The sequence below is a fragment of the Nasonia vitripennis genome, chromosome 2 (genome assembly GCF_009193385.2).
Source record: "Nasonia vitripennis strain AsymCx chromosome 2, Nvit_psr_1.1, whole genome shotgun sequence".
NCBI lineage: Eukaryota > Metazoa > Arthropoda > Insecta > Hymenoptera > Pteromalidae > Nasonia > Nasonia vitripennis.
The window spans coordinates 28,426,406-28,450,248 of record NC_045758.1 but is presented as its reverse complement, the minus strand read 5'-3'; the positions used below and the strand labels follow the sequence as shown (position 1 = coordinate 28,450,248).

The 23,843-nt window shown below is 48.9% G+C and overlaps 1 protein-coding gene across 4 annotated transcripts in view; it reads left to right on the top strand.

The window, feature by feature from the left end:
• LOC100119338 (neurogenic locus Notch protein) overlaps positions 1–23,843 on the top strand; it is a 175,376-nt gene that overhangs the window by 101,165 nt on the left and 50,368 nt on the right. For 3 of the 4 annotated variants that reach the window (XM_031924496.2, XM_031924498.2, XM_031924497.2), the window contains one exon: positions 6,618–6,751. In XM_031924496.2, coding sequence (XP_031780356.1) covers positions 6,618–6,751 — 134 coding nt within the window. Of the gene's footprint in view, positions 1–4,252; positions 5,443–6,617; positions 6,752–23,843 lie in introns of those variants that run through there. The other variant, XM_008205966.2, reaches the window with a different exon arrangement.

The window sequence follows — 23,843 nt, the reverse complement described above, 5'->3', positions numbered from 1 at the left end:
CCATAAAGTGTACGTGATGTCTATCCTCTCGATTGTGGTGGAAAAGTTGAGTCGGCGTCGGCTCCACGCCGCGGAAACGCGAGTCAAGCTCGTGAATGAAAAGAGGCGCGCGAGTCGGTTTAATGAATCGACGTGAGAATGAAAGCGCGAGTGGTGTGTAGTGTGATGAGCTCGACTACTGACATGAATTCGCACGAGTATTTTTTGTTTTGTTTTGTAGAGTTTGTGGAGTAGAGATGGAATGTGGTTATCCGAATATGTCGAATATTGTACGCACCTTTGGATATGATTATATACACGAGAGCCTGTCGTGAAAGCGTCGATCGTATGTAATTTGCGAATAGTCTGCATTGCGCAACGCGTCAATCTTCGATGTTCATTGAAATCTCTAATAGCCTATAATAGAGACATTTTCGCGTCGAAAAATATCCTCACACATTCTTTGAAACAAAAATCCTTAAATCGCGATTCAACACAGTGCGAGATGAATACCCGCGATTTCTCAGCCCCTTTCTCAGCCTCGGCCATTGAAACTAACGACGGCAATAATATTTAGATTTCCCGCCTGCCGAGAGACAGACCAAAACGATATCCATCAGAGCTGCCGCGCGCCGCGTGTATTGCGTAATGCAGCTTTTATTACACTACTTTTAAAGCCCTGCACACACTTACAATCGGCTCTTTTCTTTGCGGATTTTCTTTTCAACGAGAGATCCGCATGTGCCAATGACAAATGAGCTGCATTGTTTCAGCGCTTGTATGCCCACGCGTCGCCTTTGTGCGATTAGAAGGCGAGCGATGAAAAAAGGCCGCATTGCAGCGACGTTTGGATCTTTCATATTCAATGCAGATTCCGATTTTTCCGCGATCGATTATTCATTAGGTGTGGTGCGCAAAGGTGGTATGTAACATCGTATGGTGGTGTTGTAGACACGAGGATGTCGCGTGTGCCGCTGCTTCCGTCGAGGGAGGAAGTGTGTCGGCAACACAGGAAAGGGTGTTATTGAGAGTATCGAGTATGTGTATAGGCGCACTTGTGAGAACCTGCAGCGGCGGTGAAAGGACGTTTGCGTATGATCGAGAAGTGCCGCTCTAAATACACGAAAAGTCGAGTTTGCGGTTTCGAGAGCGTTCGCACTTTGACGATTTCGGAGAGGATGTTAAAAATGCCTAATTTTTTCATTAATATCGAACGATATACGCGTATAGGATCTCAGTCGCGGTCAATAGCCAGTTCTCTCTCTCTCTCTCTCTCTCTCTCTCTCTCTCTCTCTCTCTCTCTCTCTCTCGGCTTCTCCTACGGCGGCGATGGCCTCGTTATGACGTCGCCACGCTCGATTCCATGTGATCTCCCTCGTGGCCGCTGCTCTTATACGTCCGATCATTCTGACGTCGACACAACCGGACTCGTCGATCCGCCTGCGCTTCTCCTTTTCTGCGCGCCTCGGGATCGTATGACACTTTTTCTCTCCAACATTACACGCTTGGATATTTCTTGTTCCGATATGCATGTGCGAGGTTTCCTTCGAGATTTTTCCGGCAAAAGTCTGTAGCGTAATTTGCTCTCGGTTAAGAATAAAAGAAATACGTAATCTGCGCGATGTTAATTAGCATTATCCGGATCTGAATATACGCAGAACCAGTGCAACAAACTAGCAGAAGCAGCTCTGGCCGCTATCTAAAATATGTATCGGCCGAACAAAGTCGTCGTCCGTGGATAAAGCGAACCGGAAATGCTCGACATTCTGAGGGTAGCAGCAGGCAAACTCGCTTCTCCTGCTATATACACTGATTATATTCAAGCGAGCGTGTATACAGCTCGATAGAAACGTCGAGTCGTTGTACGAACCTCCGATATAGCCCACGGTGTATAGATCGCACGCGCGAGATCCGAGCTGTTGCTCACGATCGATGCAAAAATACCTTGTGTCCCAAGTTGCACAGCGTCACGGCATTGTTTCGAAATCACTGCGTCGCGGGCTAATTGAAAATTAAGCGACAATCGATATTATCTCTCCCAAGAGACGAAATAACACGGTGTTTAGGCGACTGCCGCGGGTTAAAGGATGTTATTTATAATCAAAGCTCGGTTTAATTAGCAGCCGATTTCCTATCTTATCCGAGCTTGTGAAATACGTTATTAATTCCCTGCAACGCGTTCGGATCACCATTAACCAACGATTTTTCCCCACTCGCAAAGCCTCCATTCATCCGAGCTACGCACGCAACGTTATACATCCTCCTCTTACTGAAAGAAACTCCCCAGCGTCTTCTATAGCTATACACAACAAGGCGCACTTGTTGCTTCGTCCGCCGCGGGTTATATTCGCGCTCGGTCGGCTCTCTCCCACACGTGTTGGCGTGTGCGCATCGGCTGAAAATTCAAAGGCCGGATAGCCGAGCGCCATACTGCTGCGAGGCAACACGTCTCGCGTTAGAAGCTACACACGACGTAGCTGCAGCGCCGATGCACCGGCTGAGCTCTTAATTGGCATGTGGAGAGGCGAATCGCTCGATGCTCGTCGCGAGAGCGCGTGCCTAATTAATTAGTCGCCGGAACAATGATTAATTATGGAGCAAAAATCGACTCGAGATGGGACTGCTGTTGTTGTTGTCGCGGCGCGAGAGAACGTGTTTGGTGATAAGGGTTATTCGATGCGGTGATTCTTCTTTTTTTTTTTTTTGTTTACTATTATTAACAAAGGATTCGGGGGGTTATATTCCACGAAAGGAAGAAACATATTGACCTAATTGATGGATCAATCTGATTTATATTCATACGGACCGGCGTTCACGTGGCGCGTCCATAATTCCCTTCTTTCATCGACGACAATACGGCTTTTGTGTGCGTAGGCATAATACTAAAAAAAACCGGGCCTCGTGTATGCGAATCCCTCAGCGGGATCGAGGGGCCGATGCGACGGTCAATAAAAACGTCGAACTCGCCGAGTGTCCACAAAAAGCGTCGGACCGTAGGGACCAGCCCGATTGTTCCGCCGAGAGTGTCCGCGCCATTCCAGATACTTCGATCTCTCTCTCTCTCTCTCTCTCTCTCTCTCTCTCTCTCTCTCTCCCTCTCTGTTTCGAGAAAAAGAAATACCTATTACACTAAAATCGCGTATAAAATTTAATGTATATCCGGGCCATTAGAGGCTGAAAATTTAAGAAATCGCCCACACGTACCCCAGAACAATAACCCCGGCAATACGTACATACAGATATAGGTATATCAATGAACGGGCGGCATAAGTGCCGGCAATCGACGCATGCGTGCTATCGGCGAATCTTTCACGGTCGATCATGCGATATAATAGATTTAGGAAGCGCTCGCGCGCGCTCGTGGGGAGAAGACCGCACCGCGCGCGCGTCCCACGTGCGAACCGAGGGCGGCGGGGAAAGCCGAGTTTTCCCTTGCGGCGTATAGGCTCTTCTCAAACAAGTGAAAACGACAAGATGCGAAGATTTCTTTTTCCTCTCTTTCTACCAATAATCGGGGCGGCGCGTCGTGCGAAATTTCGAGGCCCTCTCTCTCTCTCTCTCTCTCTCTCTATTTGAGGATTACCGGATTTATCGATCGCTGCCGATGTTTGCGATTACGATAAGCTTGTTTGACATCGCGGGGAGAGAGATAGGCGCTGTGTGTAGAGAGAAAATTCAGTCTCGAGAGAAACCTGCGCGCGCGGATGAATCAAAAAGCGTGCATACATCTCCGGAGGTGCGGGCTCGGAGCTAAGAGAGCCCGTGAGTGCTATAGTCTGCAGGAGAGAGAGAGAGAGAGAGAGAGAGAGAGAGAGAGAGAGAGAGAGAGAGAGAGAGAGAGAGAGAGAGAGAGGAGGAAAAAAAGGAAGGCAGCCTGCTCCGGAGCTGGTATAGGTAAGGCCGCAGAGCATACGAAAAGCCAGCCGTGCGCGCTCTCCGATCACAACGAGTCCAACGAACGCCAAAGGGGAGAGAGAGAGAGAGAGAAAGAGCAGTTTTCTCTGCGAGCGAGAAAGAGACAAGCTAGAGCCGCAGAAGGGGAAGGGGCTCACTCTCTGCCGCTGGCTGGCGTCGGTCGCGTCTCGGGCGTGGGAAGGGGACTCGAGAGCGGAGAACGGGCCCCCGTATAGGAAGAACTCACGGTGGCGGCGCGGCGCTGCAGCACCGAGGGGTCTCTCTCTCTCTCTCTTTCTACACGCTATACGCGTTTTATGCACGTCCCCGTGCGGCCACAGCGCCCCCTTAGCGGCACGCGCTCGAAGGTTAGGTTGGGTGCTCAGTAGTCAGTCGCCAGCCGTCCGAGAGCAACGTTCTGCGCGAGAGCTCGCTCCGTCATCAGAGAGACAGAGACTGTGTGTGCGCCGCGAGTGTGTCGTGCTTCTTCTCAACCGATCATCGTTCAGCGCGCGACTGCCTGCTCTTCGGTGGTATTGGCGGGATTGTTTTTGAATTAAAAAAAAAAGTCGAATCGGTGGCATGCCGAGATAGCACATTGCTGGAGGACGATGCCGAGGCATGTCGAGACTCGCCGGTGGCAACCCTCGTCGACGACAGCAGGCCGGAGTCATGGATAACGCCGCGGCGGCCCGGCGCAACACAGGATAGAGGCAATTTGCCCCGCTCTCTCTCTCTCTGTCAGCTCCGGACACCAGCGATCATCATCAGCACAGCCGGTGAATCAGTCGGGCTGCACATTCCATCGGTGAGATGCGCGAGTGATCGTGTGCGCGTGTTTTCGGCTGCGGAAAAGGAGGGAAAACAGGTTCGCCAGCGCTGTACGCAGAGACACAGAGGAAGCTGCGAAGAAAAGGAGAGAAAGAGAGAGAGAGAGAGAGAGAGAGAGAGAGAGAAAGGTGTGCTCGGAGCTGCGCTGCTCTCTCTCTGTCCCGACGCCATCTCGCGAAGATTAACTGTATAAGGCCTATGCGGGGCGAGTCGTTTTTCGAACGTGACACACGAGTGGATAGTTTGTCCTGAAACAAAGTTGTAACTAAGTATTTATATTTGCGCGAGGAGAAGTATCTGTTATAGTTTATTTATTGTGCGGAAACTGCTGAGAGTCATCACGTGTGGATAGTTCTGTATATTTGTAATAATCAGTGTGCAATAAAGGCTTTGTGAACGTGAATTTTTCCATAAACGCGACTCAACTGTGCGACAATCCAGCTATATAGTGTTGTAGTAGGCCCCGAAAACATAAAAGAGAGTCTGTGCAATCGCGGTGAAAAGTGTATCCCATCATTGCTACATACATCGACAACAGTGTGTGATTGAAAAATAAAAAATTAAGTGTGCAAAAAAAAGAAGTCAGTGCGCGCGGACATCTCTCTCGGTGAGGAGAATGCCCGACGAAATATGAGGAATACCTCCTCGCCAAGCAGCCGGGCACGACTCACCAGCGATCACCACGATGATTCTTCTCACGCGCTGTATTCTGCTTCTACTGCTCGTCGCTGGCACGAGGTGCGTTTTTCGTTATTCCATCGCGCTGCGGTTTATTCCACTCTCTATTTTCTCGCAATAGCACTTTTCTCGCTGTGTGACGCAACGCTTAGTGTAACTGAACGCTCTCCATTAGGATTTTTAATTCGATATACACTCGAAAATCGCGTTCTCGGAAGCGTCTCTCTCTCTCTCTCTCTCTCTCTCTCTCTCTCTCTCTCTCTCTCGCTTGGGCTGTAATTTCATATCTAAAAATGTTTCTCAAAGTGTCGGCGTTCCGAGAACCGGCGCGAGTTTCCAATTTCGCGATGCGACGTGTGTAAACTATATAAAAGAAAATAAAATCGTTCTCGTTCTGCCTCTCGTATAATCAAACGAAACCTGTGAGAAAAACTTTGCATGCACTTGTTTTCCTATACAACCAGCTTAAATCGTCGAGACAGAAAAACGATACACACGCCGATTTCCCGCGTTTACTCGGAGGGATCGGTCTCTCTCGGAAAGCCGATACGCCACTTGTTTCGAATTGCACGCGATAGTGTCCGTGTGTAGCGTGACGCAAATTGCGTAAAGTCGTATCCAGTCTCTCTCATTGTGCTCCGCGTTTATCTCTATCTCACTCTTGGCGTATTATCACTCGCGGCTAAATTTACGGTAGCCGAAAGTAATTAAACCTTTATCGCTGCGTGTACTTACACGGATATAGTGTGCGCAGTCGTTGATCAATTCGAGGATTTTGAGAAGCGTGTTGTCGACACACATGCCTGTGCGAGTATAAGGAATAAATCGGCAGAGGAGCGAGTGACGCTCTTTCCCGGCGAAGGGACGAGCGCTTAAGAGCCGCGCGATAACACGTCCGCTCTTTATTCAGGCGTCGTTAAGTCGCCTTTATCGGCTTCTAATTTCTCGACGTTGTATATCCGACAAATTTTACGATTGCCGGCGTTTTACGTCGCTCGAAGAGAGAGAGAGAGAGAGAGAGAGAAAGAGGGGGGGGGGGTTTAATGGCTTTCCTCGTGTCGAAAAATCATTTATTTTTATCTCGACTGAAAGAGGCTCGATTGGTCGTAATATAGATTTCGCTTTTTTTCCTCTGGCCTTTTCGAGCACTCGGAATGCTTCTCATGTCGGTTTTGAAATAAATAATGTCTATAAACGTAAACTAACGCAAAAAATATTTCTCTTCCTTTTCGCAGATGTATGTGCAACAGCGGATACACCGGCCAGAACTGCGAGAGCGACTACGTCCCCTGCGACCCGTCGCCGTGTCTCAACGGCGGCGTCTGCCATCAACTAGACAACCTCAGCTACAAGTGCACATGTCCAGAAGGTAAGTTATACATTCGCCGAAACACGCCCCGGAAAAATCCCAGCGCGATCTCTAACTGTCCGGAAAAACTCCACGCGACGGTCCACCCCCACTATGTGTGTTTACCGTAAGATGTATCCGGACCCTCTCGATGTACGCTCGAACGGGTTTTGGGACTAAAAGTACACAGGAGATAAGCATCTTTCGGGTAGCCCATTGTGCGGAAAGATTCTGAGGTCGGTGGATGTGGGAGAAAAGGGCCCGTCGAAAATCAATCGCTGCGACCGATTCCTTTTTCCGAGAGGGAGAAGCGAACGGTTTTCGAAATTCCCAGCTGTTTCCCCTTTGTGCGTATTTTCGCGTTGAACCTTCAAAAATTTAAATTTGTAACGCTTGTACGCATTATGTCAAGAAACTCGAAATTTCATAACGCGCGATTCGCTCGCGAAAAAAAGACAGCTCTCGATTGTTCCACTACTACCTTGAACTTATTCACGTTTCTCACGTACGTACAGCCCACGAAATAATAATCACGCGCGCGCGCGAGGTCCCTCTCGCCGGAGAGGAAGACATCTCCCGGCGAGCACAAAAGTCAAGAGGTCGCGCGCGCGCGCGTTATACTTATTAAGCGGCTTTGTACTCGATGTATATAGAGTAAAGCATACCGTAACGCGACACGAGAAAGAGAGAGCGTTTCTTGAGGGGGCGGCGGCGACGATGAAAAGAACAGGGTCGCAGGAAAACGCCACCGCGCTCTTTTATGTTTTCTCCTCTCTTCGCGCTCTACGACTCGCGCCTTTAAAAAATGTGTCTGTGTAAGTATTATCGACGCGATTAAAACGCGATTAAAGAATAATCTCGGCTAGTTCCCACGGGGGAGGCGTCTCCCCTGTATACCAAGGAGAATAACGCGAAGACGCTTTTTGCAACGGCCGAGCGACTGCCCAATTAGGCGAGCGGTCAGCGTAAAACGCGGAAGCACGTGTGTGTATATAATATAATATACAGCGAGCGCGGGAAAGTCACCGAAAAATCACGGGGGCAGCCGGTTCCGGTCTGCTTCACCTCCTTCTGAGACGACGCTCGACGGCGGCCTTCTTGCGCAACGCTATGTATAGAAGCGGAGGGGAGGCTACGATATGTGGGAAAATCAGCCCCGCGTGTCGGACTCTATACCTTCGTGTAATCCGCTCAATTACCTTCCGAGATTTCGGCTTTGATTTTCCTGCGCTAGACGCTAATTCGTAATCGTACTTATAACTCTAAGCATAAATCGCCTCTTGCGGCGCGGCAAAAAAAAAGGTGAAGAGTCTCCTTCTCTCGCGTGCATTTTTCTCTCTCATGAATATCAGCTGCATATCTCTCTCGGGGCGATACACGCGTGTATAATATGAGTGAGCGCCACGGCCGGGTGGCTAATGTAAAGTCCTTCTCCTCCACCTCCTTCTTCTTGCGAGCGCGAGCGCGGGGTCAGCCTAGCGTGGCCTCCTTGGAATCACAATGCGTGGTCCGCGCGAGCCGTACTTTCCCAGGCGGACCACGGCACCGTGGCGACCCCACCTACGCTCCTTCGCTTCTTCGTCTTGTTCTTATTCGCGAGTTCGCTCTCCTCTCGCTCGTGTGCTTTATTCCCGCGCGAGTTTTGATTTCGGAGAGGGAGAGGATTTTTATGAAAGCAGCTACTGGTTTCGGGTTTTTTCGATACCACTTCCGAGAGACCTTGTATGGAAATGTCGAGTCGAGTGTAGTTGGTAAACGAGAGCCGCTCGTTTCCTCGTTCGCGTTGAAATTTATCGCTTATCCTCGAAATTTTAATCGCGAGCGAGTTACAAATTATTTAGTTCCAATTAAGCGCGAGCTTATAAGCTTGTTATACCAGTCTCTCTCTCTCTCTCTCTCTCTCTCTCTCTCTCTCTCTCTCTCTCTCGACACATGCAAAGTCGGAGGTAAAAGTCGCGATCGATTCTAGAGGGGAGGAAGAAGAAAGGCCAGTCGTCGCTTCATGCGCTCCTGGCTTCTAACGTATAGTCTGACGTTTTCTTATTCATACTGCTCTACGCTTTCGCGCGCGTAGAAGCTTCGTTCATAAAGCATCGGCCTCATGCAAGTATTAAACGCTACGCTTATACTATAAAAAATAAACACACAGTTTCTCCATATTTTCCTGGTAGATTTTCGCTACAATACGTCGCGGCAGGTATACACAGCTGCATAACCGCTATAGCGAATCCGAGTATCGATTTTAAGGCCGAGCTATAATAAGAGCCCTACGCGATTTTCAATACCAAAACACACGGCTTCTCTCCCCACTTACGTATACTATCTCGCGGCTTGTTTGTCCGGACTGGCTAACGGCTATCGTCGCCCATAAATCCCCGCGAATTAATTGGTCCAGACGCGAGTGCGATAAGCGCGAGAATAAGGAGAGCACCTTGCGCTCTCTCGGTTATCTCTCCGCGAACGCACGGCGCGTCGGGAGAGGAGGAAGAAGATAAGGGAAGGTCGGGATCGCGCGCGACTACTTCATCCGCGGTGATTTTTTTTCGGCTGCAGGTCTCGATTCGCGCGTAATTAGGCGGAAATCGTGAGTACAACGTACGATAGATTTCTTTGTCGAGCTGCTGCCCTTGTGTATATCGAGGAGGCATTGGCATAGCGCGAGAGAAATTGAAATTCTATATACATAGACGCAAATGGTGCGCGGAGGGGAAATTGCATAAAATGCGCTTACATTACACTCGGAATTTTCTTGATACAATGCGGTCGAGCTGCGCTATTAGACTGCCTCGTGCCTCCGGCGAGATTCTCTCTTTCTATCGCTGTTGCTTTTTTGCAGCCGTGTGGGGAAGTAAATTGAGGAAGTGGCCGCGATCGATTCTCCAATTTTTTTTTGTATTATCCTACAATTCAAATTCGAGTCACGAAATTCCCTACGAATCGCGTAAATTGGTAAGTATCGTCGTCGCTGTATCCAATTACCCGTAGGTAAGCCAGGCGCGGCTGTGTACGAAGGCGAGGCCAAAGGATATGAGAGTTCAGTCGCGAGTGAAATATACCGCGGTTCACGTGCAGTGTTATATAGGTAAAAAAGCCAGCGCCGTTGCGTCACTTCGCCGGGACATTATGTACACATTTCGAGTGAGAGAGAGGCACTGCAGATAAGAATCGATTTTTAGATAAGGCTCGCGCGGGGCGAAGGATATACGTATACATGGGAATGTGGCCGATAATTAAATTTTTGTATACGCAAAGGTAAAAGGGTTAATTTTTATACATAAGAGCTTCGAATCAAGACCGGGAGCCGGAGTAGGGCGAGTATGCGCTTGCGCCGAGAGATTTATGCGCCGCGAGCGAGAGAGTAGCCGCGCTGCTGCGCGAGCATAAAGTGCGTAGCAGCGCGAACAGGGGCGCAGAAGTAGAGACGGTATTTTCGCGCGCGAAACGACTCCATACCTCGTATATACATATAGTTTCGTCGAGTTTGCGCTTTCGCTTATCTCACTCGCGGCGCTTGGAAAAATTAAAATCTGATCGAAATAGAATCATGGGAATCCCTCTGGCCCTGAGGCTATACATATCCACCTATATACTGTACATATGTTTTTCAATATATGTATCGCGCGCCATACGGCCGGCCGCAATCTTTTTCCACCGGCGAGTTTTCGGTCGATCCCCCGACCTTCCTTCTGTTCGCTCTTCCCCTTTTCGAAACTGCGGGTTCCTCTGCCTTCTGTCCGCATGCGATTCAAGCCTGCTGTGTACGCGCATGTGTAACATTGCGGACATACGGAGATTCTCGGTTGATATATATACATACGCGGTTTTAAACGCAGCCGCGCACTCGATGCCGTTTTTCGCGATGGGAAAAGGGGACAGTTGGCGCGAAGCTGAGATTTTAATGCGGGGATCTGTATTTCAAGTAGGTGTATTTAAAACATTTTATCGAGACGATCCATCTCGTAAACAGCAGCGGTAGATACATACGGTGAAAGCCTATAGTCACAGTAAGAACGCTACTCGAGACTACACCACTTGATGCGCCCACGCGGTCCATTAATTTCAGTCGGCCGATTGTGCAATCGACAAATTGTCCGGAGCTTCCTGGGAAAGAGTGAAAAAAAAATTAATGACGCGCCGCTGGAAATTGGATTATACATCGTCGCTTCTGCCGTTAAGCAATCTTCTCTCACTCTCTGTTTTTGTTACGCTTACGATTGATGCGAGCTGTTGTGGGCGTCTAACTGCACACTGATTTTTTTCTTCCGAGTCTAAAAAACAAGGGTTTCGGAAGACTTATAAGGAGGTAATTTCATAACGTTTTATTACCGGGAAAGCATAATCTTCCAAAAGTAGCAGCTCCGACCTTACCGAAAATACCTCTCGAAACGTGCACGTATAACCTGCAAAGCGTTCGCATTATCCAATCCAGCCAATCTCACACTACACACCATTACCGTCCAAGTGCGAGATCGCGCGTGGGCGGACAGGAGAATATACTCGCGTGTGCGGATACGAAATTCCTTCGGGAGAGCTGTAGGCCAAGGGTATTATGCGAGAAGTGTCCGTATTCTTCGCATTAGCGGAATGACGAATTAACAAGCCTTTAAGCCTCCTCTAACCCTCGATTCTTGGTAGCCCTCCGCGTTCTAACCAACCCGGAGAACATACGCGACCTGCACGACCTCTGATAGTCTAGACACGCGGAACCTTGACCGACTACTCCACTCGCAGATAATCTCACCGCGAACTACACAAGCTCACCCTCTCGCCGACCTCCTTTCCACCCCTTTGGAAAAGCCCTGGATTCCCTGGCCACTTCTGTTACCCTCGTACCTCCTCATCTTCTCCTGTTTCGTGCGCGTCGTCGCGTCACGCTTGAGAAAAGATACGCGCGCGTTGTTATCTCGCGCATACGTGTATGTATGTGCAATGCGCGACTCGAGGTGTTTAAAAAAGTAAAATCGAATCCCAGTGGCGTCAGCTTGACTGCCGAGACGTCTGCGTGGGCTCGCGAGGTGGAGATTCTCTATCCGGACGTCAGGAAGGTGATAGGGGTGGAAATGGAGAACTCGAGGTTTCTGGTTCATCGGACCTGCGCACTTGCGGCACGAGCGTGTGTAAAGACGATCGTTAATTCGAACGTTGCTGCTTCGAGGTGTATATACCGACTATACACGGGTATACGTGTAAGAGGTATAGGATGGGAAAACAATCGCAACAGCAAAGTGGTATAGCCAAATAGAGAAAGTACGGCAGCGAGATGCACATTCCCGCACTGCAACGACCCACGCCCGAATCGCCGCGATAATGGAGAGCAGAGAACTACCGTTTCGAATATAGTTAGAGACGTTGGAAGAAAGTATACATAGAATCGAATGAGTCTCGCTACTCTATGCTTCTAGTGTAAATTTCTTCTGAGATATTCTCGGAGAGAGAACAGTAGTTCGATCGCGCATTATTACCCACGTCGTTGCGTGGTACGGAATCGCTCTCCGGAATATAATAGCTGCGAACGCTCGACTCACGGCAAAAAAGCTAATGCGCTGCAGCAGCCGAGGAATATAAAGAAAGAGAACGTCGATCTCGCGAAAGTGTATGTATATGTGCTTGGATGCAGCAATCAAGAGAGGCGCAGCACTTCCGAGGCTAAGGTCACACCGGCGTCAGCTGAATATTCCCTTCGAGTGTTTCAGTATTCGAAAATGTCTCGTCTACGTTCACCCCTTTACGAGCGTAGCGTCAAATGCAAATCGCATTGTTTGCCCCACACCGCGCGTCCAAACACACAGGCGCAGTTATAGATCAAACGATCTCTCGTGGCAGGTCAGATCGCGGTCCGCGAAAAATAATCTATAATACCAACAACAATGGCTACCTTATGCAAGTACTCTGCGTATAACAGCTCCCGGCGATGCAGCAGGAAGAGAACAATGCGCATCTCCATAGAAAGAGCTGCTGCTGCTGCTGCTGGACCACACCCCGCTTAGACTCTCTCTCTCTCTCTCTCTCTCTCTCTCTCTCTCTCTCGCACAACGAAGTTCATCTCTCGGGACCGTTATAGCAAAGTTTTATTCCTTGACCGAGCGATTCCATCCGCTTACTTTCGATTGGCCAAGCGCGAGCTGTTTCGCCATTGTACACGATATAGCTCATACACGTGCCTTCGTTCGCCGATTTCGCGCTACATCTATTCCGCGATGTACGGTCGTTCCGTCTATATCCTCTTTCTCTCTTTCTTGTTCGAGATCTCCTTCGCGAGCGAGCCTCGATATCATCTCTACACACGCAGAGCGAGCGCTCGTGTGCTCTGCTCTCCGCGGCGTTTCGCTATTACCATATCAGGTTCTTGGACTCTCTCGCGGCGTGACTTCGAGCTTATTAAACACACACACACACACACACATAGTCGCCCTCCCGTGCCTCGCGTGAACGCCCTTGATGCGCGGCGATGGTTCGAAGCCCGTTTCCTGCGTGCGTTTTTAGAGCTCCGGGGAATCTTTCGCACTTTTGATATAAGACGTTGTGTGTTCCGAGACGGCGTGTATTGGTAATGGGAGTCATTGATTATACACACATTGTTGCCAGCGTGTGCGCGCCGCTTCGGAGATGAGAATCAAGAGCCGAGAGATATCGAGTCGGCTTAGAAAACACAGAGAGTATATACGTACGCTTCCCTATTACAACTCTCTCTCTCTCTCTCGCTCTCTTGAAGCAATTAAAAATCAGTGCCTACAATGCTACACACAGACGCGATTCATGCGCTCGCGCCCGCGCGCGTGTACGTACCTATATGAACAAGATCACGATTAAGATAAAAGCGGGTCAGGCTGCGAGGCTCGAACTTTATTCTCTCTCGACTCTCTGCGCGTAGCACACAATCATGACTCGTCGAATTCCTCCGCACTGCCTACGCCTCTCGTCCTTTTCTCACACTCCTAGAGGAGAGTTAGAAACTCGTAGACGACGACGAAAATCCTTCGCACGCGTCGTTTCTGGAGACGTGCCGCGAATGTGTGCTTCTGCTGCTGCTCGGATGTACCGGAGAACGAACCAGTTTGAGAATAACCGCGCCTCTAATTACACCTTACGGGTCAGGGTCGGGAATGATCGTGAAACAGGTACCTCGACGATTACACGCTCTTCATATTTTCTCGGAGAGCGAGAGAGGGGGAGAGGAGAACCTGTTGCAGCTGCTTTTTCGAAAAGTTTTTAGAAAATTTCTGTGTAATCCTAGAGCTAGCTCGCGTATAGTCTATTCCGACTCGGTATACATCGTGTTCAACCGCGAGCGTGCTGAATTATGCTGGTCGTGCGGCGTCGCGAGCGATTTTCGAAATTCATCCAGGGGTACAATGCCGAATTGCGACTCGAAAACTCGAAATTTGTCACACACACATAAACGAACCGAAAAAGTCACACGCGTATGCAAAACGTTCTTCTACTGCGCAAAATTACCCAAAAAGAAAACCTTCCCCCCCCTGCAATCAAAGGATCATCGACTGCATCCACTCCGCAACCCTCATCATCGCCGCATCAGCTCACGATAATGCTTCGCGAACAGAAAAAAGAAACTAAAAGAATGCGGCATATACGACGAGAAGAATCAAAGGCCTAATGACGCTCGCGCTCGCTATTTTATGCGTCGGCGCTCTCTCTCACACAGCACCTGCAATCGTAAAATCATCGAAGTGCTACAGTCAGCCTTCCCCTCCCCCACCCCTTCCTCCACTACGTCGATGGCATAATAATGGGACCTCCTCTCGACCATGTGTGTGTGTCATCATGACGTGTATTGCGAATTCAAAACTGCCTCGATTTGCATGCATTATATTTTCATACAAAGAAACTATACGTGAGGGATAAACATTATTATACATGAGTTTTATTATTATTACTAAACGCGTTCCGCCTTGCCCTTGATCACAGCCTCTCTCACGACGCATCACGCAATCGATCATTATAAACTCCATAATATAGCCTAGCCCTCTCTTCTCTCATACATGTCATGCGTGTAAACGTTCGCGCGACGGAGAATTATGCGCTTTGTCGCGACTCGCTGCCCCCCTTATGAAAAAACGGTTGCGCATCATCGCGCTTCGTCGCAGTCGGATTTTAATTGATCGCGATTACAACACGTCGTCGCTTATTTTTTACTTCTAAAGATTCGATTGAATTTCGTCTACTAAAGCTTCTATTTTCTTATTTCTGTTGCAGGTAAGACACAGAACGTGACGACTTTGAGTTTTGTACGGACAACTATGGGTTCGATCTTTCAAATTTTATTGCGCACTACTGCATACTCGATATAATTACAAGTCTCCCTAAATAGAAAGACACAGTAAAAGCAGCTCCCGTCTATCAATAAGCATACCCCGGCGTGTCGGCGCGGCAATAAAACTCGGCTTATTTAGAAGCGCCAGCGAGACTTTCCCGCGTGGAAAAGACCGGAAGCTCTTCGGCTTGTCATTATCTCGACTACACCGCTTCGTTATGTATTATTATAATACATGTATATATCCATCGGCGCAACCTTCAATCAGCGGCTTTAATAAAATCGCGCATGTACAATCCATCGAGAGACTTCTATTGTCCGAGAATATTCACACAAGCTATTCCAAAAATCATCAGCATTTCAAACGCGGCCCCGCAGTTTATCGCGGCTGACCATATTCGCCAGCGCATTCATAGAGAGAAAACGGTGAAAACTGCGTGCGCGCATATAACACCACGGCGAATAGCTATCGCGAGCTGCTCATCGCAGTATATATTTCGCCGCGCGCTCTTTTCTTTTTATTCTCCTCGTTCTTTCAAGCGCGCGGAATACATCAGATATACACTTGCAGCTGGCTGTGCGTATTTGGACACCGCGAGCGGCGTTTACTTTCATCAGCCGATCATACGCGAAGCTGTATGTAACTATTGGGAAGGACTTTACGTCGAGAAAGAGTTATACGCGTGCGTGGTATAAAATCGGTATTTTTCCGCGCGGAGCCGCTTCTGCGTTTATTCTTATTAATTGCGCGCGTAGAGAGGAGGCTCGTTAAGCTCGACGACGAGGACGAGGAGGTAACCGTTATAACAAACGCACAGGGCTTACACATACAGTTATGATAATTAGTCTACCCCCGAAGAGCCGATATCGCACAGACTCCATCCCTAATTGACAAAAAATATCTCGCGCCATCGGACCGCGTCATCTCCGCTTATACGTATAAAGCAAAGGATTCCTCTGCGGAGTCGCTATCAAGATCATCCTGTCCCCTTTTGTATCTCTTCGCACTGGACTCTCTCGCTGAATAGCCCTCGCGCACGAGAAGACACACACAGGTGCGCTGCTGCGGCTTTTCGCGTTATTTCATTATTTTGCGATGGGCCGGCGATACATATGCCGGGGATCGTTAGCGAGGAGTCCTCTCGACTTCCCCTTATGCGATGCTGACCCCGCGCGGGAGCAGGAAGAGAGAATATTCCGTCTTTCTCTCCCTTCTCTCTCTCTCTCTCTCTCTCTCTCTCTCTCTCTCTCTCTCTCTCTCTCTCTCTCTCTCTCTCTCTCTCTCTCTCTGCGTGTTCCGCGAGAGAATGGCGATGATAAATCTCGCGATTACGTGTGCTAAGGATGAGGGAAAGATGAAGGAGGAGCATATCGATACGATTCTTCTCTGCGGCCAATTTTCGAGCCTCGGAATCCGGCGTTAATGGCGTTTATCTCGCGAAAAAGAGCCGTTGTTCCACCAAGCTTCCCATACACACACACACGTATAACTCTCTCCGACACCTTCGGCAATCACCGAACTATTCACACCTCATTGTGTGCGCTCGTCGCTACTCTCATCTCGTCTGTCTCTTTCTCGAGGCCTTGAATCAGAGGCTAATAAACCCAGCTTGCGCGCCGGTCCATCCGGGGCTGTTTACTGTCATCGTCGAGCTGTCAGAGAGAGAAAACACGCATAGATATAGCCGATCTCTCGCCGCCCGCATGACTCATCCCGACGAGGCCCGTAGTAATTCTCCTTAATTGCGACAATGTGCGTATACGCGCCGGGAGAGACGCGCACTCGAGATGAAACTACTCGGAGAGAGACACGTCGTACGCGCATATTTTCACTCTGATTTTTTTTTCTTCTCTCGGAATTCCGGGCACAGATATACTAATGCGATTTTAAGTTTGCAATCGGCACTGATTATTCTCGATTTTTACCGTCGAGGATAATGACACGTTGACACTGTTCGCATTATACATCATTTTCTACTAAAAGCAATTTCCTTCATCACAGCTATATCCGCGCGCTATATGTTTACCATATTATCCACGAGAGAGAGAGGGATAATTTATCAATCCAGGGAAGCATCTAAAAATCGCTAATTAACATCCGCCGCCGCCGACGCAATTATTCCACCGCGAGAGCATCATCAGCATGTAACGATCGAACTCGCCGCGCGAGCGCGGCTTTGACCTTCGCGTAACATCGGTAATACGAGCACACATTCTAAGCCCCCGCTCTCTCTCTCTCTCTCTCTCTCTCTCGTGTACCTGTTGTGAAACTCGCGCGGATGTGTATACGCTCCCGCTGCACGCAGCCTTTTAACCCCTTATAAGAAGCCGCCGTGTAGCGAGTATATTGAAGAGAGAGAGAGAGAGAGAGAGAGAGAGAGAGAGAGAGAGAGAGAGAGAGAGAGAGAGAGAGAGAGGAGCGAATAAGGCGCCTTATTAGAGGGGAAACTCAGCGCGCGGCCGCGATGGCGCATCTATCGAAAAATGTGCGACCGGCTGCGCGCAGAACGCCATCTAATTGGAACACGATTCCGAGCCTTAAAGATAGTACACAGCCCCGCGCGGAATTATTCTCTATCTTCGGACTGACCCTTCCTTTTGTATTATTATACAAATCCGCGCTAATCGCGTTAATTCAAATTTCCCGCGCGAGCTGTACTATGCCTTCTCCCATTTCATATTCCGTTATACCCATCGTCCCTCCGCGTATATTTCTCCGGCTGTCCTTGTGCAAAGGGTCGCGCGCTTCGATTTTATCCCGTACACTGTGTAGAGAGAGAGAGAGAGAGAGAGAGAACCGCAGGTGAACCCGATAGCCATCTATCGACGGGCATATTTCACCGCTTCTATGTGTATACACTCGCGGAATCGAACTCGTGGAAGCGTATAAGCCCCCGATAAGAGCTCGCGATTCTCGGTGTGTACTCAAAGGGAGTCATTACGTATAATTATCCGCTTAGAGATCGAACCGATTTCCGTGGGTTTTTTTTCGCAGCGACGATTTTACTACCGCCGAAATTTGAATTATGCGAGAGCAGTCCTCTCTTGTCCTCGGATTATGCTCTCGCAGCGTGAAATCCGCGAGCTTAATACCCCAGCGCGAAAAGGTCCGATGAATAATTTATGTATAGCTCTAATCCGGCGCTACACTTCGACACTGTATATAACGGATGTATAAATCCACGTCAACGTCCGGTATAGTTACTCATCGTCCTTATGTTATCGAAATTTATCAGAAAGCTTTAACACATATCCGACGAGCCATCAGTCTCTGAGAAAACGAAAAAAAAAACAAAATCTCTCGCCTCTACGTCTTCCCTCGAGTCTCCTCTAACGGTTGTTCCCCACGCACATATACCACTCGCCGTCGTGTCAGTCCGTTGCATCAGTACACATAAACATCAATATGCATCCCGCATAGCCCGAGCTGTACACGGGACAACGTGTACATCGAAGACGATCTGATTTATTTCGCGGACGGATAGACCCTGGCTGTGTACACTTCCGAGAGGCTAATTAAACCCGATTTCTCATATAATAATAAATTCGAGTCCGAGTGTATTATGGAAGCAAAGCGAGAGAGGAGAAGAAAAAAAAGAGTATACCGATCGCGCGGCATGTAAATCGGTTCGCGATCGGAGCTTTAATCGGGGCCCCGCGCGTAGATATAATGAACGCACGAAACGGAGCCGAGCTCGCGCAAAAAGCGCGCGGAGAGATTTTTCGCGAAAGGAACATAAGCGAGCGAGCGCGGCGGACAAGAAGGAGAAGAAGAAGCTTACCTCTGCGCGCGCTGCGGCAGTTGCAAAAACGCCGCGAGGTAATTAAGCGAGATACGAATCGCGCTCTCCTTTATACACGCCGTGCGAGTTTGCTCCCTTGTACTTGCGCTTGTAGGCGCTCTAGCCGTAGCTTGGTACCCACACATACGCACATTGTAGAGAGATGCGTATAATTTCCTTTTTTATTCTTCATCGTCGTAGTCTCGCCGGCACGTGGAGAGTCTATTAATTTCGAAAATTGTCAACCTCATTTGCAAGATTTCGGCATTCGTCATCGCTCGAAAGAACGAGTAGAGGTCGTTCCTATGGGTCCAGAGACTCGTGTGTCGAATTCACATCAGCTGACCTCGCCCGGTGCCGATTCTGACTCACCGCCGTGAATATCAATTCGATGATGAACGACGGCGAACACTATACGCGTGGAAAGTAATAAAAAGATAAAGGTCTACAACCTTGCGAAATTCTTTCTGTTTATCTTACGCCCATTAGCATATCTCCTGGGATACACACCGGATTGTGTAGAGGCTCTATTTGCTCTCGTGCTCGGACGGCAAGTCCCGGACTTATCGCCTGGACTGTTGTGATTCTTTCGGCGGATTAGCCCCAACGCAGCTGTGAGAATACAGGCGTATTTTTGTTTATTGAGTAATCAGACCTTGGTGTGGAAACTCGTTATTCTCGCGCAGGACGATTAATCACAAAGACGTCGTCCGCTTTTATTTATCGCGAGGAAGAGGAGGAGGAGGTATATAGTTTGTGGGTGGCGGGAATTGATGACTCGACCGAAATTATCCCTTGGGATTTTTTCCATCGAGTATATGGGAGGGTCGATCGCTCGCTGATGATGAGTTTAATTACTTTATCGCAGCCTCCGCCTCGATTAATATTCCATCAAGCGCTATAAACTCGCGATTTTTCTTCGAGCCTAGAGTAGCTCGCACGCAGATTTATTGTTCCCTGCCCAGTATGTTTGTACCACCCTTGAGAGAAACGGAGTATTGGGTTATCGGATCCACGATTTTTGCTCGGATTTTAGCTGCAACGCCTTTCTTTCTTCTGAATGTATATACCTATGTCGCCTTTGAAAGAAGGTCGCACAGCTGAAAAGTCACGCGAAGACAGGCCTGGTCACGAGTTCTAGAAAGGTGTAACGTTGCTACCGTATAGATTTTTGGTGACGGATTCAATGAAAAATAATCATCGTCATCGTCGACGACGATTTTACGAGGCCAATTAAGCTCTCGCACACACCGAGCAGCTAATGAATCGCTACTCCGGTTCCATAAACGGACAGCTCTAATTGACTCGCCGCTCGAATACGAATGCACCTGTTCTCGTAATCGGCTAAACTATTTAGGAATCAGTGCCAAACTCCTCGTTAATTGCGCGCATCGCCATATGTAGTCCTGCGCAACGATACGCTCCCGATTGATAGCTTTCTCCGTATAATCCGCTGTTGACCAACGCACACAGATCTCGGATAACCGACGTCGATCGCATTCTCCTTTCTTATGCATCGGCCCTCTTACCATCGCTGATTAGTATGACGACGATCTTCAGCCTAATACAGCTCGAGCAAACTCGGCGCAGTCTCATCAGCCGCTGCATGCGCGGGAACGAATCCGATATGACAAAACAAGCGCGCGCCCCCTAGCGGCAAAAAGTTAACCGGCGCGAAAAGTAGCAGCTTCATCTCGGGCAAGAAAATCCTCGTGACTTGCTGCGCACACAGTAGCTCTGTGTGTGAACAGCCGCGAGAGGCGCAACGGGAACACTTTGTACAAAGTCTCGTTACACCGTACACAAAACCGGGTAGTAAAAAGCGGGTGGTGTACGCCGCTCTGATGTATTGCACACAAGGGAAAAAAAGAGGCGCAACGAATCTGCCGGAAATTGTCTCCGGCTAGCTGCTTTTTCGAAGCTCGCGTCGTATTATTTGCACAGCGGAGTGAATCGTCCGTTATGAGTTTGTCGAGCCGATGAAAATGGATTGATCGAGGCTCATTTTCCACGGAACAAAGAGATACAGCCGGGTGTACGTGTATGTGTGTGTACGTATTTTCATAGTTCATCGGCGTTCTGCCTCGTAAATCCCTCCTCTCTCTCTCGCGAGAAAGACCGGATAGGGAGAAAGAGGGAGAGAGAGAGATAAAGCCTTTGCAGAACCGCGAGAGAGTTAGGATCACGAAGGCGTAGGGTCCCACCCACAACAGCGTGGATATACATACAGTACACACTCCGGGTTTCTCTCTCGTGACCACCTCGGGCTGATATGTCGAACCAAAACTTTTCTCTCTCTTTCTCTCTTTCTCTCTTCCGTAGAGAGAAAGAGGTATATAGCCAGTCGTGCGGCTCTCACGAATATCCTTCCCATGATTTACTCGCGCCTCCGCTTTATCGATCGCTGCCGCCGTGGCGCTGCTCTCTCTGGCCTTAGGAGACACACGGAAACGTAGAGAAAGAGGGAGATTCTCTCTCCGCTCTATGCTTATCTCTCCTCCGCGCCGCGGCCCTTTCGTAGAAAGAGAGAAAGAGGAAGAGAGGGCCGATTGATTGACTGGCCGAGTATAGCCTAACTCGGCAGTCATCACTGTCCGGCTCTCGTTTCGTGATTGATGCCGCCGATATTGTCCGGTTAGGAAGGCTTTTAATGGCGGATGGAACGGCTACCGAAGATGCACTGCTTAGTGTCTCTCTTTTTGTCTCCTTATATACCCTCTTCATTTTCACTGGGAAGCTTCGGACCTTTTGACCTCTCTACCTACCGCTAAATATATTTATGCAACTAACGCTCTCCTCTCCTTTTTGTTGCAGGTAAGCCCAACGAAGAGAGAACCTCGACGCTGTACCCCATATAAACGGATAAGTATCGATCGATATCGGCGGTCTATACAGGTTAGATCTCTCCATCGCCCAGCTGCTCCCTCTATATGTATACATCTAAACAAACGATTGCGCGCGCGAGTCCGGCTATAAATTTCCCGGACTAGCCGTTAATCTCCCCCCGCGCCCTTATAAAACGACAAAAATCAATTTTCGTATACTTACAACCCTTCAGCGAGCCAACGGCACCTCGTACGTTTTCCGCCCGAGCAATTACTCCTTCGAGCTATCGCTTGAGAAACTATCGTCGGCGGCGAGTTTATATCGAGCTGTTTATACACAGACAGATCAGGTGTAAATTTTCAAGTGTCAGAGTAGTTCGAAAATTTTGATTCGGAAATATAATTCAAGGCACATATTGTCAATTACATCCACGTGCATGCAGCAAATGTGTGAGATAGCTCTCCGAGGTCAAGATCATCAATCTGCGGAGATGAAACAACAGCGTGTGTGCCTTGGGGGCACGTCTCTCTTTATATGGCGTCGAGCCCGTATGCGTTTTCTGGACGATGCTGCAGCCGGATATCGTTTTATGGCGGCGGTGCAGCGAAAATAGACGTTTTTCGAGCTTACGAACGAGCAGAGTTGTATAACAATGCATAATAATGCCAAGGGTATAAATCGCAAAAATTCTCTCTAATACCCGACGATGATCCTCTCTCGTAACTCCCTCTACACATACACACACACACACACACACACTGAATTGTTCGCCTCACGCGCGCATAAGAGCCTCTTTATCGCATCTCCTCTCTCGCACGCGTTCATCCGATACACGCGAGGTGTATATACATACACACACAAGCTGAGAGAGATAAAGCGGCGCGGGATGATCGACGCCGTAAATAAAGTATAGAATACGCATATGTAAATCACGGGCGCACCCACGCCCACTTAGCCGCGCTCTTATCCTCTCTTCTCTCTCTCTCTCTCTCTCTCTCTCTCTTTCTATAGGTTCCTCTTTTCGTCCCTTCTTATAACACACACACACACTTCTACACACGGGTTTTATCTCCGGGAGATATACCGCGACTCGAGGCTCTCAGTCCGAGCGCGGAGGTTTATACGCGTCGAAGGATCTAACGACGTTGGTTTAGATAGCGGACGAGTTGCTTCTCTATTAAAGCGAGCAACATGTCTTACAAATTCGTTTAATCGTTAATTTTTCCAACCATCGGACGCATCTCTTCATTGTCCTCTGCGCAGAAACCCTCTTCCTCAGAGAGATACAATTTCCATCATAGATGCCAGTATACCCGCACATCACGCACGTCCCTCTCCAACTTTTTTGCCACGTCTCTCACCGAGAACATCCTTCTCTCTCTCTCTCTCTCTCTCTTTCGCTCACGCAACACCGCACTGGAAACGCGATATCTGCGCGCTGCTGGTGTGTATGCCGATAACTCCTCAACGATCTCGTTTTTCACCGACTAGCAACAGCTCGTAAATCAAAATCGACTCGCGCTTTTCTTCCCGCGAAATGAGAGGGAGTACAGCGAGCGGCTTCGTTGTTGTCCGAGGGTAAGTGCGAACTTTCGCGCCGAGTGTAATTATTATTACACCGAGAGAGACGTCGGAGCTGAAAAAAAAGAAGTCGTTCCGAGAGACTAGGAAGCGGCAGCAACAGCCTGCTATTACGCGTCCGTCTGCGCGAGAGGGAGCTTTGCTTTCGAGAGCTTGAAAAATGTAAATACGCGCAAGAGGGAAGAAAGTTTATGTGTACTGTATACGCTGTGTAAGAGAGATAGGATCGGGAGAAAGGGGCAAAAATCGATAATATACGTCCTCGAGAGAAGGGGGCCCCTCTATAATACCGTCCGCCCAAATCGTAAATAAGGCCCTGAGCACGCGCGATTGTCCTTTTAAGCGGGCCCTCTTCCCCCCACTCTCTATCTCGGTCGAGGGGCCTGATTGTGTTCGTAAGGAATGGTAGCCGCATGACCGAGCCGTTGTCCGCTTCTCGATGAGTGCGAGTTTCGTATTTTTATCATTAAATTCGAACCTTCTGACGAATCCATCGCGAGTTTTATATGAATATGCGTCGTAAAAGAGCGCGCGCAGTTAAGATATACGCGCAGCTCGAATTAATTTACAAGGCGAAATTAGTAGCGGCCCTTGATCCCGTAATATATTGATGCCATACCGGTATATAATCTCTTTTTCTCGACGAGTCGTA